At 57.9% G+C, this 15757-nt stretch overlaps 2 protein-coding genes across 3 annotated transcripts; one reads left to right on the top strand and one right to left on the bottom strand.

Moving 5' to 3' along the window:
• Positions 1 to 3883: 3883 nt before the first annotated feature.
• LOC120709881 (transcriptional regulatory protein AlgP-like) lies at positions 3884 to 5638 on the bottom strand. The gene is made up of 4 exons (XM_039995516.1): positions 5516 to 5638; positions 5169 to 5434; positions 4121 to 4682; positions 3884 to 3997 (listed from the first exon to the last, which is right to left on the bottom strand). Exons 1-4 carry the CDS (start codon positions 5636 to 5638, stop codon positions 3884 to 3886), a joined length of 1065 nt encoding a protein of 354 aa, XP_039851450.1.
• Positions 5639 to 12226: 6588 nt separating this feature from the next.
• LOC120709602 (IQ domain-containing protein IQM1-like) lies at positions 12227 to 15058 on the top strand. Of its 2 annotated transcripts, none has more exons than XM_039995282.1 (4): positions 12227 to 12376; positions 12749 to 13434; positions 13575 to 13751; positions 13885 to 15058. In XM_039995282.1, the coding sequence occupies exons 2-4, from the start codon at positions 12793 to 12795 to the stop codon at positions 14761 to 14763; spliced, it is 1698 nt and encodes a 565-aa protein (XP_039851216.1). In that variant the 5' UTR covers positions 12227 to 12376; positions 12749 to 12792; the 3' UTR covers positions 14764 to 15058. The 2 variants fall into 2 exon arrangements, with proteins under 2 accessions (XP_039851216.1, XP_039851215.1); XM_039995281.1 differs by having other exon boundaries at positions 12312 to 12376; positions 12457 to 13434.
• Positions 15059 to 15757: the final 699 nt, after the last annotated feature.

Genomic DNA, 15757 nt, shown 5'->3' with positions numbered 1-15757 from the left:
GCCCATGCTCTGCAGACCATCCCCGTCACATGGCCGTTTGCCATGTGGGGACTGGACCTCGTCGGCCCGCTTCAGAAGGCGCCCGGGGGCTTCACCCACTTGTTGGTAGCAATCGACAAATTCTCCAAGTGGATCGAGCCTCGACCCATCGGCAAGATTAAATCCGAGCAAGCCGTTCTGTTCTTTACTGACATTGTCTTCAGGTTTGGGGTCCCGAACTCGATCATCACCGACAACGGCACCCAGTTCATGGGTAAGAAGTTCTTGGCGTTCTGTGACAGCTTCCACATATGTGTGGACTGGTTGGCTGTGGCACACCCACAGACGAACGGGCAAGTGGAGCGTGCCAATGGCATGATCCTCCAAGGACTGAAACCAAGGATCTTCAACAAGCTGAACAAGTTTGGCCGGAGGTGGCTCACAAAGCTACCCTCGGTTATCTGGAGCCTGAGGACGACCCCAAGCAAAGCCACGGGCTTTACCCCGTTCTTCCTCGTTTATGGCGCTGAGGCCATACTCCGCACGGATCTAGAGTACGGGTCGCCAAGGCTCAAGGCCTATCAAGAGCAGCGGAACCAGCGAGCCCACGAAGACTCGCTGGATCAAGTGGACGAGGCTTGAGACATGGCACTCCTGATCAAGTGGACGAGGCTTGAGACATGGCACTCCTGATCAAGTGGACGAGGCTTGAGACATGGCACTCCTACACTCTGCGCGCTACCAGCAGTCTTTGCGAAGATATCAAGCGCAGAGAGTCCGGCGCCGAGACCTCAATAAAGGGGACTTGGTACTGAGGCTTCAACAGGACAACAGGGGCCGCCACAAGCTCTCACCACCGTGGGAAGGCCCATACATCATCGCCGAGGTGCTTAAGCCTGGCACGTACAAACTGGCGAACGAAAACGGCGAAGTCTTCACCAACGCTTGGAACTGTTGTCGGTCAAAACCCACCGGCGAGTAGCGACAGACAACACGAAGAGCCGGGAGGTCGCCGGGGCGCTGGCAGGCACACGCCGCGGCTTTGGAAGACGCAGGGCGTGCCACCTGACCTATACCCGATCAGGAAGGTGCGAACGTGCTTGCGACGATTTGCCTGCATACACAAACACGTGGAAACGTAAGTCCGAGCCGTGGTCGGCTCCCCGGGACGACTCTTGCATCGGCTTTAAAGAGCCGATCGAGTCCCGGTGTCAGATTAGATCTACTTGTATCCGGATATTGGTAAATAAAGCAAATAACTGCAAAGCGGCTTCAATTAAATCTAACTAATCTAATCCACGACGGTAAAAGTTCACTGCTAGATCGGAACATCCTACACGTAATTAGGCCTAATGAACATAATAAATAACTAAACCTTAACCAGAACAGAGGCCTAAGAACAAGCAAAAGCCGATTCCCGGATCAATTCCCTGTAAAGACTAAGACAAAGCATTTAATACATCACCGGATCATCCAATCCGTTTGCAAGGCCTAATCAAGCAGATATTACGCCAATTCTTAAGTATAAGAATAAACCGTAACAGATTAGATCTACTAGATGGAAAAGAAGCAGGGTGTTGTCTCCGTGCAACTAATTCTATGCAACAAGAATTAGCATAAGATTGAAACGTGACTTGCACAGAAATAATTTGATATTCGTAAATGATAAGCAACAAAAGCACGATAGATCTACTAAAGCCATGCTACGAACATCAAGATAACTACCACTACTCGCCATCAAAAACGCTTCAGTACGTGTAATACCAAGGTAAAAGCAAGAACAACGCTGCCCTAATCGCAATAAGCGATCAGGGCAGCATGGCGCTTACTTGGATGAAACCCAAGAATTAGGGGTGGCGGTGCGCCGAGAGTTGTTGATTGCAAACGTGATGACGTTCTCTTTTTTACAAATACCATAGGGTACATATTTATAGTCCGGAGACTTGGGAAATAATCTAAACTAATGTGTCTATATCGGACTCTATCTCTAACTCAATCCGAACTAAGTCTAAGGATACATGGCCCACATGGCCCAATTGCTCACGCAGGAGCCGATTGGTAAGCCTCCTTCAACTTCTCCATTAAGCCCAACTCACTCGTGGCCCATTAATTAACCTGTTAAATTATGGCGATAACAGGAACATACAGCAGCTACGTCGCTTCTATCCTTAGAGTTCCGAGCTATTTGTACATCGTTTGTACTCGCATTTTTGATTTAGCGAAATAATAAAAAAGTATGCCTTACTTGTTTATTTTTTGGAACCTTTCGGACCCTCGGGGGCTCGGATGCGCACGAACACTGAGGTACGCCTGGCTTTACCCTCGGCAAAACCAAGCCTCCCTCGGGGGCTACTACAGGGGGAACCCCCGAACGTCCCCAAAAATCGCCAATGTTTTTTCGAAAAATTTTCGTCTCTATGCTTATCATACACTTGGAAAAAACGGACGCGAGGCATAAGCAACTACGGTATGGGGCCGGCCGAGTCATGGGGCCGCCTACGCCTCCGGGATACGGCACCCCCCTCACCACCCCATGCCTAAGTCGCTTATGAACGCGAAATTCCTCGCAGAAGTTTACCAAAGTCGCGTACGAGAACACGAAAGTAGAGTAAAGAAAACGGGGGCTCGAATGCACAAGGCCTCGAGGCCCAGTCTTAACTTACAAAGTGCAATCACGTCAAGTACAAATCCATTACATGAGCTTCGAGGCCCAGTCTACCTACAGGTTATCATCCCCCCTTGGCGGGTCTGCAGCAGCATCGAATTCAGCTATCGGGGGGATGTCAGCTTCGAGCTTCCTAGCCAGGACTGTGGCGAACTCCTCGGCGGCTGCGTCGGCGTCGTCCATGATAGCTGACGCGGCATCCGCAGCGACATCGTTGGGAATGACGTACCCCGACGACACCCTCTGGAGATCCATGATATAGTGCGTCGAGGCCACGGTGAGGGCTCGCAGGACACCGAGGTGGAAGGTGCTCTTGGCATGCTCGGTGATCCGGCCACCTAGAGCTCGCAGGCGGCTGATCACCGAGCTACCAGACATGGCGCCCTCCCCCTCAAGCTCCTGGCACACGCTCACGGCAGTTCGCTCTAGGTCAGCGTACTCCGCCTGCGCCGCCATGAGCGCGGTGTTGACCGCCTCCTTCGCCGCAGTCTCGTATGCCACTTGCTGCCTCAGCTCTGATCAAAGGAACCAAGATAAGCTATGAAAAACTAGAATCCAATAGCAACGAAATTTCGAGCACCCACCTGCGATGTTCTTCTGCGCCTCTTCTCGCTGGGCCCGGGTGGCCTCCTCGAGTGAAGACAAGGAGTTCTCTTTCTCCTTGAGGGCAGCCTCCACATTTCGGAGGGCCACCTCTCTTCCCTCGAGGGCTTTGCCCTTCTCCTAGAGGGTCCCGGTGAGCGTGGCGACGCTTGCCCTCTCGCGCTCGAGCTCGGCCTCCTTGCGCTGGAACTCGGCTTCCTTCTCCTCGAGCGCCGTCCTAGTGCGCTGCAGCTCGGCGGTTCGTGCCTCGGCTTCCCGAGCCTTCTGCTTCGCTGCGGCCCTCTGGACGTCACGCTCGCCAGCGGCCCGTGCCAGCTCCTCCTCTAGCACCTGCTGACGTGCCCCCAAATCCGCCATCTTGGTGTTGGCGTCGATGTTCTGGAGCACCAAGCCAGCATTGTGCTGACCAAGCCAGCGCACCTGAGAGTACAGCCGGGTCATCTCGGCGCTCTTTTTGCGCGAGATGTCCCTCAGCCGCTGCAAAAGGAAAGGCGTGGGTAAAACAAATGAAATCAAGGCCAAAATACGAACAATTCCCGAGAGGGAGCCGCTTACCTGGCTGATCTGGTAATCTGTCGTCCTATGAAGCTCCAGGGCGCGATCGAGGTGGTTCAGAATCTGAGAGCCTGCCTCGCTCTATGCTTGCCAGACGGCCTCCTCCTCCTGCTCGTCGTGGAGAAACTCCGGGGGGACCTCGGACTGGATGATTGCCCCATGATGGGGCCCCTCGGATGTCCCCTCATCGAGCACCTCCTCAAAGACTGACGTAAACTCAGCAATCTTGTCGGTGACGCTTGCCGCAGCAGCGGGGTCGATGTCCCTCGAATCCCCGAACTCCTCGCTGCTGTCTGGCAGCTGCACCACCGGCACTACGTTTTCCGGCACCACCTGCGCTGTCACCGCCGCAACGACACCCTCGTCCTGGGCCTCTGCAGGCACCGAGACGAGAGTTTCCTCCACCACCGGCGCCCTTGGCGCCGATTCCTCCTCCGCGACGCCCTCGACCCCAACCCTCGGTGGCTCGGGGATGAGGGTCTCCACCTCCGTTTGGCTGGCGGGGCGCTCTTGCGCACCTCCACCAGCTCCTTCCTCTGCGACCGGTCGGGCGGCGCTATTCGCGTCGCTCCGACCAGCCTGGACTTCGGCGACCGGCCGGACGGCGCCGTCTGCGCCGCCCCGGGCGGCCTCCCCCACGGCGTCAGCCGGAGCGGCTGCTTCAATGCTACTTTGGCCGGCATCACTCCCATTCCCCGGCACTCGAACCTGTTGGGTTGCTTGGGCCCCTCGCGCCATCTCCTCCCGCAGCTTCGCGGCCTCCGCCACAATATCTACGATGGGCGGGGGCTGCGGCGCCGAGTGTGGCATGGCGTGCGCCCCGGTCTTGAGGGCCTTGATTGGCGCGAGCGGGGCTGCATCCATGGCAACGGCCCCGGAGCTGTGAATCGGGGAAGGAAAGCTGAGGTTAGCGGGACTGGGGGATCGATTAAATGTACGCAAAGAATAAAACCAAAAACACTTACCCGGACCGGGCACTCATGCTGCATTTGCCCGTGCCACTCCTTCGGGCCCGTGGTACGCTGACGCCCCTCGACGACTGATCCGAGGGTGTCGTCCCCAGACCAGCCCGAGGCCTCGAGGCCGTCAGCGCGGGCTTCCCCGCGCTCGCCACGGACCCGTCGCCGCCCATCGGTATCGCGGGCGCAGGGATCCCCTAACCTGTCGCCGGCAGGGGCGGCCTCCGCTCTGTCACGGGCGTAGATGATCTGCCGCCCGCCGCCGGCGTGGGCGACCCTCGTCCCGCCGCTGGCGTGGGCGACCTTCGCTCCGTCCCCACGAGGGCCGGGTCCGCCAACAACCCCGGTGCGGGCCTCGCCTCACGCGGCGTCGCTGGCGCGTCCTCGTCGCCAGCCTCTTGATAGACCGGCGGAGAATCCGCGCCTGTTGCCACCCCGTCATCACCCGGGAGGTTGGCCTCGGCGTCCGAGGTGTCCTCTTCCTCATCCGCGGCTTCCCCTCCGCGCGTGCGATTTTGCACACCTTATCGTGCTTTGCTTTCCTCTTCCTCTTCCTTTCGGCAGCCTCCTCCGCTGCTTCCTTCCGCTTCATCACCGCCTCTGCGTGCAGGCGGTTGACCTCGCATTCCTCCGGGATCAGAGGCCTCGAGGGGTGGCACCTACGGCTCACCCCCTGCAAAACGCAATCGAATCAAAGTCAGGAACCAGGGAGGGGAATAGCACGAGATGACAACATATTGAAATCGAGACTCACCACTGAAAGGTACCCCGGCTCGGGGCGCATCTTGATCTCCCAGAGATCGTTTGCGTCGTCGGGGAACTCCGCCGCCGCATTCCTTGCCCTCCGAGCAGCGATGCCTCGGGGGAGCAGCACCATCGACGTCCTCGACCCCAAGGCTGGAACCCCGGGAGTGAGGCCGAAGATCGGCAGGCTCCTCTCCGTGAGAGGAATCACCCTCTGCCGGTGAAAATTCGCGATGACGGCAGCCGCCGTCCACCCCTTCCTCGCTAGGTGCACCAATGCCTCGGTGAGGACCTCGAGCCTAGCTTGGTGCGCCGGGGCGATACCCCCCAGTCCCACTTGGCTGGTCTCTCCCGAAGCACCTTATTGGTGAATGCAGGTAGAACCACCCTCGGGTCCACCCGGCGTTGTTCGTGGCCATCTTGTTGGGGATGTACAGGTTCTTCTGGATCGGGTGCAAATGGAGCATCAGGCCTCCGGCGCGCGCGAACCTCTTCGGCTGCCCCCGCACGTTCTCGACGAAGAGCTCACCGCGGAACAGGTGGATCCACATATCCCAGTGTGCTTTTGATCCCTGGATATCCCTCGCAGACGGCGACGAAGACCGCCGCCTGCGAGATGGAGTTGGGGCCGAAGTTGTGCAACTCCGCCCTGTAGTGCTCGCACAACGCCCGCATGAATCTCCCGATGGGGACGCCGAATCCCCGCTCGTGGAGACGCACGAGGCTCACGATGTAGCCTTCAGGGGGATTCGGCTCAGTCTCCTCCGGCCGCGGGGGAATCCACGCCGGCCGCTCCGAACTGATGTTCATCGGTAGCAGTCGGTCGGCGACCAGCTGCTCCAGAACCGCCTCTGTGGCGGTGGATTTCCCCCACGGCAATGGCTCCCGGACATCCAACATTGCTTCAAACTACGGGGGGATGTGGGAAGGCAAGCTCTATGGTGCCTAAGGTACGCTCTCGCTCTCTCCTTCTCTTGCTCTCGGCTATGGGCACAAGATGCAGGGGAGGCGGAGAAGGCAAGGGAGATGAAGGCAAATGGCCAGGTGAGCCCAAACAGTCCCCCCTCTCTTGCTTTTATTTCACCACAACGCGCGGATACGCCTCCATGGCCCGAATCCGCCGCATTCAATGCGGTAGATTTTGTCGTCGCTAACGGATGGGTCCCATGACCGTGGAGTCTCCCTCGCGCGCACTCGGCAATAACTATGGCGCGGTAACCGACGGGTGCGGTGCGACTGTTGCGCTGTTCCATCCGTCAGTCGCCGCCCACGCCGCTTCGTCTACCCGAGGTAGCTGCCTGAAAAGGCGCGCCCGTACTACACCGCACGAACCGGGCCACGTCGCCCACGACTAGCGGAAGACCCGCGCACACGACTAGCGACTCCGTGCCGCTTGCGAACCGTGACGGAATATTCCTTTCGGGGGCTCTTCACCCTCGAGGGAACCTTATTCCGAGGCCTTACTGATCAGGGGTTCGAAGCCTGGCCCGTCGAGGGTTCGACAGGCGCCCAGATCGCCAGAGTCAGGGACTGCATGGACGTGCCGTACAAGCTACCCTCGAACGCGGAGTTCTAGACGTTCTACGCAGTGTTCAAGGCCAGTCGAGGGTGCCTAGCAGGGGGATCCCATCGAGGGAGAGCATCGAGCCCTCGGACCCTATCGAATGGGTCCGAACCCCGCCTAGCGAACCTTTGTGAGCGCTTTATGTGACATGTCCATGGACCACGAGCCGACCATTATCGAACGGGGCACGGACGTCCACTTGAACTACCCGATAACAGCTCACCGAAGCAGCCATAGCTCACGGCACGGGCATGGGTAGCATGGTACGCTTCACCCCTCCTCCCTGCGGAAGGGCGACGAGGGCCGTAACCAAAGTCGAGGGTTCCCCGAACGCCTTTACGTAGGCCAGGGCTCGGGGGCTCCTCGCACACCGCGGCTCAGGCCACACCCTCGAATGGATCGACGACCGTCGATTATGAAGTTTCGGGTGTTTAACTAAAACTCCCACTCTTGACGCACGCCTTCCAGATGGTTAAGATGGACACTGGGTCGTTGTGCCAACACGAAAAATGCCGAGGCCGGCTAAAAGGAGTGCCGATGCCGACTGAAAAATACACTGGACGGCCACTTCAGTGAAGCAACAAAGTGAGGCGACGTTTATAGCCCTTGGACGAGTGCAAACACTCCTCCAAGGCTTCGGGGGCTACACCCGCGGATGCGCTGACGCGCCCCCATGGAGGAAACTTCAGACATTCGAGGACCAAAATGTCCTACAGGTGTGGCACCCACCCATGCACTTTCTGTCGTCCTCTCCGCGAAGGAGAAGAAGACTTCATTGCTCTTTACAAACAAAGATTACAAAGGGCTACCGGCTTAAAGCCGTCGAAAAGTACAAACACATTGCCACCTGCGTGGCAATTTTCCCTGTCTTGGGGAGGAGGGAGCGACAATGAAGAGCACCGAGCCCATGGCCGGTGCGACGGACAGGCTGCTAGGGATTGCGAGGAACAGCCCCCAGACTGCACGGGTCCAGCGGGATGCCCTCCTCGCAAGCTTTCTTCTAGCATCTCCTCCACCGAAGACCCTGCGGGGGGTCAAGCTGGCGAACAGCACCCTCAACACCATCTCCCCGAGAGCGACATTGTCGCCAGGAGGGACGATGCGAAGAACAGCCACCAAACCTGGCACCGACGCCATGGTCAGGCATCACAATCCCCCTTCAGACTAAGGGACATCGCAGAAGCAGGACCCCACGGGCCCGATGCTCTTCTGCTGATCCCACAGAAGCTAAGAGATGGTGCGCACGCCCTCTCCGGCTTTCCCCCGCCGCTCACCAGCATTCTTCTAACATCAAAGCCTAAAAAAGTCAGGCCACCCCATCTGGGGGCCGGTCGTGAAAGGCAAAGGAAAACATTACGAGACTTAGGCGATGTGAGAAGTAAGAGCAGGGAAGTTAGAGAGGAAAGGGAGAACCACGACCCCTATTTATAGCTGTGTCGGACGCCAAGCTTTAAGCCTGTCGAAGGGTGAAGGCTTGGACCGCCCGTGACGGTGCAGCTCCCCACGACCGAGAGATACCTTCGGTTACCGTGCTGAGGCATGACGGGACAAAGCAAAGCTGAGCCCTTGGATGCTGAGCGGCGCAGCATCGGCGCTGGCCGACTGCCCTCGAACGGCGTGTCGCAAGGCGACAAGGGGAAGCGGAACTGAGACCCTGAGCGTGGGACAGCGTGGCAAAAGCACCGGCTGCAGAGCAGCAGACGCCATCATGGCCCTGCCCCGCTCAGCACGATGACGCGTCTTGTCCCTGGAACAAAACAAAAAGGGGCACGCGCCTTGGAATACTCTCTCCGCAGGCGCACTACCCCGACCGACGAGTTGTCACATCCGCTGGGCCGGCACCCAGGCACATCGATCACGTCAAGGGGTAAAATCGCCGAAATACCCTTTGGCCGAATCCCTTGACTCGACCAAAGCCTCGGGGGCTACTGTCGGGGACCACGATTAGGGACACCCTAATCGGGGTACTAAAATCACCCTAAGAACGCAAACACATATTAGGCAACTGAGCCCACGAAGGCCTACGGCCTCCTTCCAATCTGGAAGAAAGGAAAGGACTCAAAGAAGCCCAGCACGTGGCCCATCCGCACCCCCCTCGGACCCGCGGGGTGATCTCCGTCTCGCTCGAGGGTAGCGAACCTACCCTCGATCAGGGCGAATCATCTCCGCCTCGCTCGAGGCTACCCCTCGATGTAAAAGACAAACGGCCCTTCCGCTCACCCGCCCGTCGTACGGAGGCATTAAATGACAACCACTCCTCCACAGCGCCCAGGACAGACGGCGTCAGGCCGCCATTCCCCACAGTGGCTGTGACCAGAGTCCCGTCCGCCAACCCCGGTCACTGCTCTGCCATGCCGGACGCTGTGGCAACGCTGTGGGAACCTGCGACGCGGGACGAGACGTGCTCGGCACAGTTCCCATTACTATTCTGCCAACTCCTGCTGTCCGGACCCGCCCCCTGCTCAGGAAGGGGTTCGGTGTTGCCACGTGTCCCCCAAGGAGGGACGCTCAGCACTAGCAGCCGGAGGCCCGGACCTCCCCCCGGGACCTCCACGTGACTCCCGGACCTCCTTAGTGCACGCGCTAGCACTCTGCCCAGGGGGGTCCGGGACCGCCACGTGCCCCATTACCGCTGGCGCACATATATATGCCAGACCCTATCCTTCAGGGCCCACGGAACGCCGCCACACCACATTTGGAAGATTGTACAACCTACAGCGACGACCACGCCGCCTGCTGGGGCTGGCAGGACGCCGGAGCGATCTCCGCAAGACCAAGGACGATATCCAGGATGACTGCCACGCCCGACGCCATGCCCCACAGTGTTCGGCCACTGCACCCCCGCGATTCGGGGAAAAGACGACGACTTCCCGATCCCCTGCGCATGTACATCGTCCCTTCTTGTGTCTATAAAAGGAGAGGGCGGGCTTCCTTTAAGGGGGTCGACGTCGCGCGATCAAACTCACTCGATAGAACGCAACACTCAGCACCACTGAGCACCCGATATTGGCACTCGCCTCAATCATCTTCACCTCTAGCGGAGACTTGGGAGCTTCCCTCCCTCTCTCGCCTCAACTGTACCCCCTACTACAGGCACCTCCGGTGCAAGATAATACAGTGCCCTCGCACACCCCCTTGCTGGACGTACGGCCCCGCGGCCGGAACCAGGATAAACCCGTGTGTTATTGTGTTACCTCTTGCATCAACATCTGGGACGAGGAAACACGCAGCATTACTAGTTGGGTCCGGACCGCCGGGTCAGGGCACCGACAGAATCTAAACATGAAACCAAACCACATTTATTTTTAACGCTCTATAGATACATGAAAACTAGAATCAATGAGCAGAGCTGTTTGACTTAAAACCGGCCGGCCGTACGAGATCAATTCGCATGGCCGGCCCCCTCTCCCACTCTCGCATTTATCTCCCTCTCGCTCTTCCACTCCCGCTATCTTTCAGCCGCTCGTTCTCTCCTCTCTCTCCACGCCGTGTGCTCGCCCTCCCCTCTCTTCTTCCTCCGACGTCCTCCCTTCGCTCCCTCGCCGGCCACGGCAAGCTCCCTGTCTCTTTCTCCATGCTGCGCGCTTGCCCTTCCCTCTCTCCTCTTCCTCCGCCGCCCTCCCAATTTCATCGTCAGCCATGGCGTCGATGAGCCTCGGGGTGGCCGGATCCGAGCCGCCGCCGCCTTCCTCCCCGGCCATGGCGGCCACCGGCCCGGGGCGGCCGGATCCGGGCCACCACGGTGAGGCGGCACTGCCACGGCGGCCACCGGCCCGGGGCGGTCAGATCCGGGGCGCCGCCATGCTTTCCTCCCCAGCCATGGCCGCCAGTGGCCTCGGGGCGGCCGGATCCGGGCCACCACCGCCTTCCTCGCCGGCCATGGCGGCCATCGGCTTCAGGGCGACCGGATCCGGGCCACTGCGGTCCTTGGTGGTGGCGGTGCAAGCCATGGCGGCCGGATCTGGCCGCCGCCGCCGGCGCGCTCCTCCTGGGCGCGTGCTACCTCGTCGGCCTCGACGAGCCTCCTCTCCCCCTCCCCTCCATCACCTATTAGGCAAATTTATAGTTTTCATTAGCAAAAATGTTGGTCTTCGTCAGGCAAAAAAAACTATTTCATTAGGCAAAAATACTATTACATTCTTGCCTAAGATACTAGTATTTTTGCCTATTGATACTAACATTTTTGCCTAACGAATTCACTATTTTTGCCTGATGAAGTAGTTTTATTTTGGGAAAATTCGATTCATGCCACCACAACTCCGTGAAATTGGGTTTCACGTTGAAAATCATGCCACTCAATGGCATGGATTTCAACATGAAATCCAACTTCGTGAAATTGTAGTGGCATGGATCCAACTGACCCTTTTATTTTTGCCTATTCGAGATTCTGTTTTGTGTAAATACTATACATTCTTGCCTAATGATACTAGTTTTTTTGCCTATTGACACAAGCATTTTTGCTTAACGAAATCACTGTTTTGCCTGATGATGTAGTTTTATTTTTGCCTATTCGGATTCTGTTTTTGTGTATCTTTTATCCCACCTTTTTCTTTTTGGATGATGGATCCGTCAAAATAGGGGGGAAATGAGTAGTAGCCGAATTCATTTTTTTCCATAAATGAAACGGCCGTACCAAACCTCAAATTACGGCCGGTCGTAGGTTAGTCGCTCCCATAATATAATTAAAACGCTTACTCATGGTTGAGAAGAACACCGTACCGTGGCTTGGACCGTAAACGATCGACGAGCTTGGTCCGAGACAACGCGGTAACTAATAAGTCTGGGAGTCTCTGGGCCCAAGCAAGGGAGCAGCGAAAGAAACAAAAATTGACTGTGTGTACTACTGAGCCGTGGTAACAAAACATCGTGGACTCGTGTTGTGCTTGCCTGCCTGCCGCTACCACCACCACCGTGTGTGTGTGGGCGCGCGTGTTTGATGTTTCCGTGGTTGATCGCTTCAACCGCCCAACCAACGCCGAGCGTCCCCGTCCCGCACGGTACGGATATTTGCTGCGCCCGGGCGATCGCAAGCCGCGGGCAACAGCGGCGGCAGACGCGTGTGCGTGCGCGAGTCCAGCCGGGCAGCAGGGACGCGGAGGCTTCGTCGCCCGTCGGCCTACACCCCCCGACCCCCGTACGTCCTTGGACTCGTGCTCCTCCATGCGCTGTGCCTCCTCGTAGCTCTGCTCGCTCGCGTATATATAGGCGCCCCCCATCCCGCCCCGAGAGTACCATCGCAACCCGAGTGGAACCCTCCAAGCAACACCACCCGTTCTCTCCATCTCCCATCCGCCGCCGGCTCTCTGGGTATGTACTGATGCGAGTTCATCGCTAGTTATTTTCCGCTCCATGGATGCTCTTTAATCTCCTGCCGTAGTACTATACAGCGCTGGCAATAAAGGCCGAGCTTCCGGTTTGGTCCCGTTCCTGCCGCGACTTTTCCTCTCCACAGGATAAGCTGCTGCTGCTGCTGCTTTTTTTTTATAAGGCCAAGCATTTTTCCAAGCCTAGTGTTTCTCAGCTTGTAAACAACTGCTACGAATAGATGCTACCAGGCCAGCAGCCACCGTCCTGATTTTTCTGACGAGCAAACTTTTCAAAAAAAAAAAGATTTTTCTGACGATCGAGCTACAGCAATTCCCCAAGCTGATCATCGCCATGCCCATGATTCGCGTGCAGGAAGAACGACACCGTCGGCTCTGCAGGGAGCAGGCAGCCGGGAGATGAGTCTGCGGCTGCTCAACACAGAGCGCAACCACCTGCTCTCCCCGAGGCCGCACAGCCCGCGCCGGGATGGCTGCTCCTCGCCGCTGAGGCCGTCGCCCTCCCGCAAGGCCATGGCGCGCGGCGGCCTCGAGCGCTCGCTCAGCTTCAAGAACTGGGAGGCGCAGGTGGCCGCGCCTCAGAGTCAGGACCCGGAGCCGGCGGGTGCCGCCGTCACCGGCGGCAAGAACGGCGGCGGCGGCATCAACGGCGCGCGCCCGGGGACCCTGGCGCTGCAGCCGCAGCAGCCGAGCCCCCGGCAGGCGGCGTCCCCGGCGGCGGCGCAGGCCATGATCGAGTTCATCTCCCCGCGGCCCCGCGCGGAGCTCGACCAGGCCGCCACCAGGCTGCAGAAGATCTACAAGGGCCACCGCACGCGCCGGAGCCTCGCCGACGGCGCCATCATCGCCGAGGAGCTCTGGTGGAAGGCCTACGACTCCGTCTACCTCAACATCAAGTCCATCTCCTTCTTCGACGGCGACAAGCAGGAGACCGCCGCGTCGCGCTGGTCCAGGGCCGGCAAGAGGATCGCCAAGGTCGGCAAGGGGCTCTCCAAGGACGACAAGGCGCAGAAGCTCGCCCTCCAGCACTGGCTCGAAGCGGTAAGTGTTCATTCGTCCTGTTCTTGTTTGTTTCTTACAGCAACAAATTTTTTCTTGGATTGGATTGGATTGGATTGGATGAAAAAAATGTTTCTCATTTGTCTCTGTTTCTTCTTCTTCTTCCTGAATTCAATTATTAGATTGACCCGCGCCACCGCTACGGCCACAGCCTCCACCTCTACTACGACATCTGGTCCGCCAGTTCCAGCTGCGAGCCCTTCTTCTACTGGCTGGACATCGGCGCCGGGCGAGACCTGCATCACCCCAAGTGCCCAAGAACCAAGCTTTACTCGCAGCTCATCATGTACCTCGGGCCGGTACGTGCTCATTGATCCTTCTAAAGATCTCAAAAAAAAATCTATCCCCAATTGTATTGCAAATTTGCAATTGCAACACAATATAAGCAAGCTTACTGATCGATCTGAACGCCGTTTTCTCCAATAATCGCAGAACGAGAGGGCGGCGTACGAAGTCATCGTGGAGCAAGGGCGGCTGCTGTACAAGCAGAGCGGCGAGCTGGTGAGCACGAACGAGGAGTCCAAGTGGATCTTCGTGCTGAGCACGAGCCGGTCGCTCTACGTCGGGCAGAAGAGGAAGGGCAAGTTCCAGCACTCGAGCTTCCTGTCCGGCGCCGCCACCACGGCCGCCGGCAGGCTGGTCGCCAAGGAGGGCGTCCTCAAGGCCATCTGGCCCTACAGCGGCCACTACCTCCCGACGGAGGACAACTTCCGGGAGTTCATCGCCTTCCTCGAGGAGAACAGCGTCGACCTCGCCAACGTCAAGCGCTGCTCCGTCGACGACGACGAGTTCCCGTCGTTCAAGAAGGCGGCGCCGGAGGAAGCCGCCGGAGCGCCCACGGCCGATGAGGCCGTGGAGAGCCAACCGGCGGTCGAGCTGCCCGAGGTGGACATCGCGAAGGAGGCGGCGGCCGCCGGCGACGAGGACGCCGCCGCGGGGCCGAAGGTGATGGCGAGCCGGCCGTCGTTCAAGTGGTCGACGCCGACGGGCGCGCGCATCGGCTGCCTCCGGGACTACCCGGCGGACGTCCAGAGCATGGCCCTGGAGCAGGTGAACCTGTCGCCGCGGGTGGCGGCGGCGTCCCCGGGCGCGGAGGCCAGGCTGCCGCTGCCGGCGCCGATCCCGTCGCCGCGCCCCAGCCCGCGGGTCAGGCTGTCTCCGCGGCTGCAGTACATGGGGCTCCCGACCCCGACCGGGGCCAGGCTACTCCCGGTGCCGAGCCCGGCCGGCCGGCGGCCGCCCAGGCAGGAGTTCACGGGGTTCCGGACGCCGGCCGTGGCGCTCACGCTGCCCAAGCACAAGGCCAAGTGAGCAGCCGTGCCTGCCTGCCTCGGATCGCAGTCGCAGCGCCGTTTTCCAAGGTGTTGCAGCATTCGCCCAGCTGATGATTAGATCGTGATGAGGGTTAACAATTTTGTTGGTTGTTTGTTGTAAGATGTTTTTTCAATCTTGTACAATTCATTCTTTTGTACGTTTGTTCATCTTTTTCTTCTTCTGTGACCTGAGGTGCAGCACAAGCTGCAGTTCTCAGAGAAATGTGAGCACTGCAGGCTCTTTTCTGAATAAGAGAATGTCTCAAGGTTTGTTTTACAATTTTGAGTGGATACTTACACCTGAGCTTTGTCCATTGGGAATTTGGGATGAAAACAGCGGCACTCCTGAATGAAAGGCAAAAGTGAATCAAATCTCGGAACAAGGTCAATCCAGGGCGTCACAATCCTGGTAGTAGCAGAATAACGGAATTGGAAATCCACAGGAAAAAGGGCCATGCGACGAAACAGGCACGCGGGCGCGTGTTTTCTGACTTATATTTTTCTTTTTCCCTTCTCCTGGGCTGACGCTTTGCGTCTTGGAGCAGGAATTCTGCGTTGTTTTTGAGCGTAGGCCCGCGGGCACGTGTTTAGTTGATGAAAATTTTTGGTACAAAAGTCACATCAAATATTTGACCAGATGTCGGGAGGGATTTTCGGGCACTAATTAAAAAACTAATTTCAGAACTCGCTTAAAAACCGCGAGACGAATCTTTTGAGGTCTTTGACCGCATCATTAGCACATGTGGGGTTACTGTAGCACTTATGGCTAATCATGCACTAATTAGGCTCAAAAGATTCGTCTCGTCGTGTACATCTAAACTGTGCAATTTGTTTTATTTTTAAAATACATTTAATGCTCCATACATGTGTCTAAAGGTGAGGCAAAAAATTTTGAGTGAAAATTTTTGGTAACTAAACGGGCTCTGAGAGTTCTGACTTGCACAGGCCGCAAGTCCATCTTGTGAGGCTGAGCTCAAGTGGCTAGCCTGAAT

Source organism: Panicum virgatum, chromosome 5K, assembly GCF_016808335.1.
Source record: "Panicum virgatum strain AP13 chromosome 5K, P.virgatum_v5, whole genome shotgun sequence".
Lineage (NCBI taxonomy): Eukaryota > Viridiplantae > Streptophyta > Magnoliopsida > Poales > Poaceae > Panicum > Panicum virgatum.
This window is presented reverse-complemented; position numbering and strand designations above follow the sequence as displayed.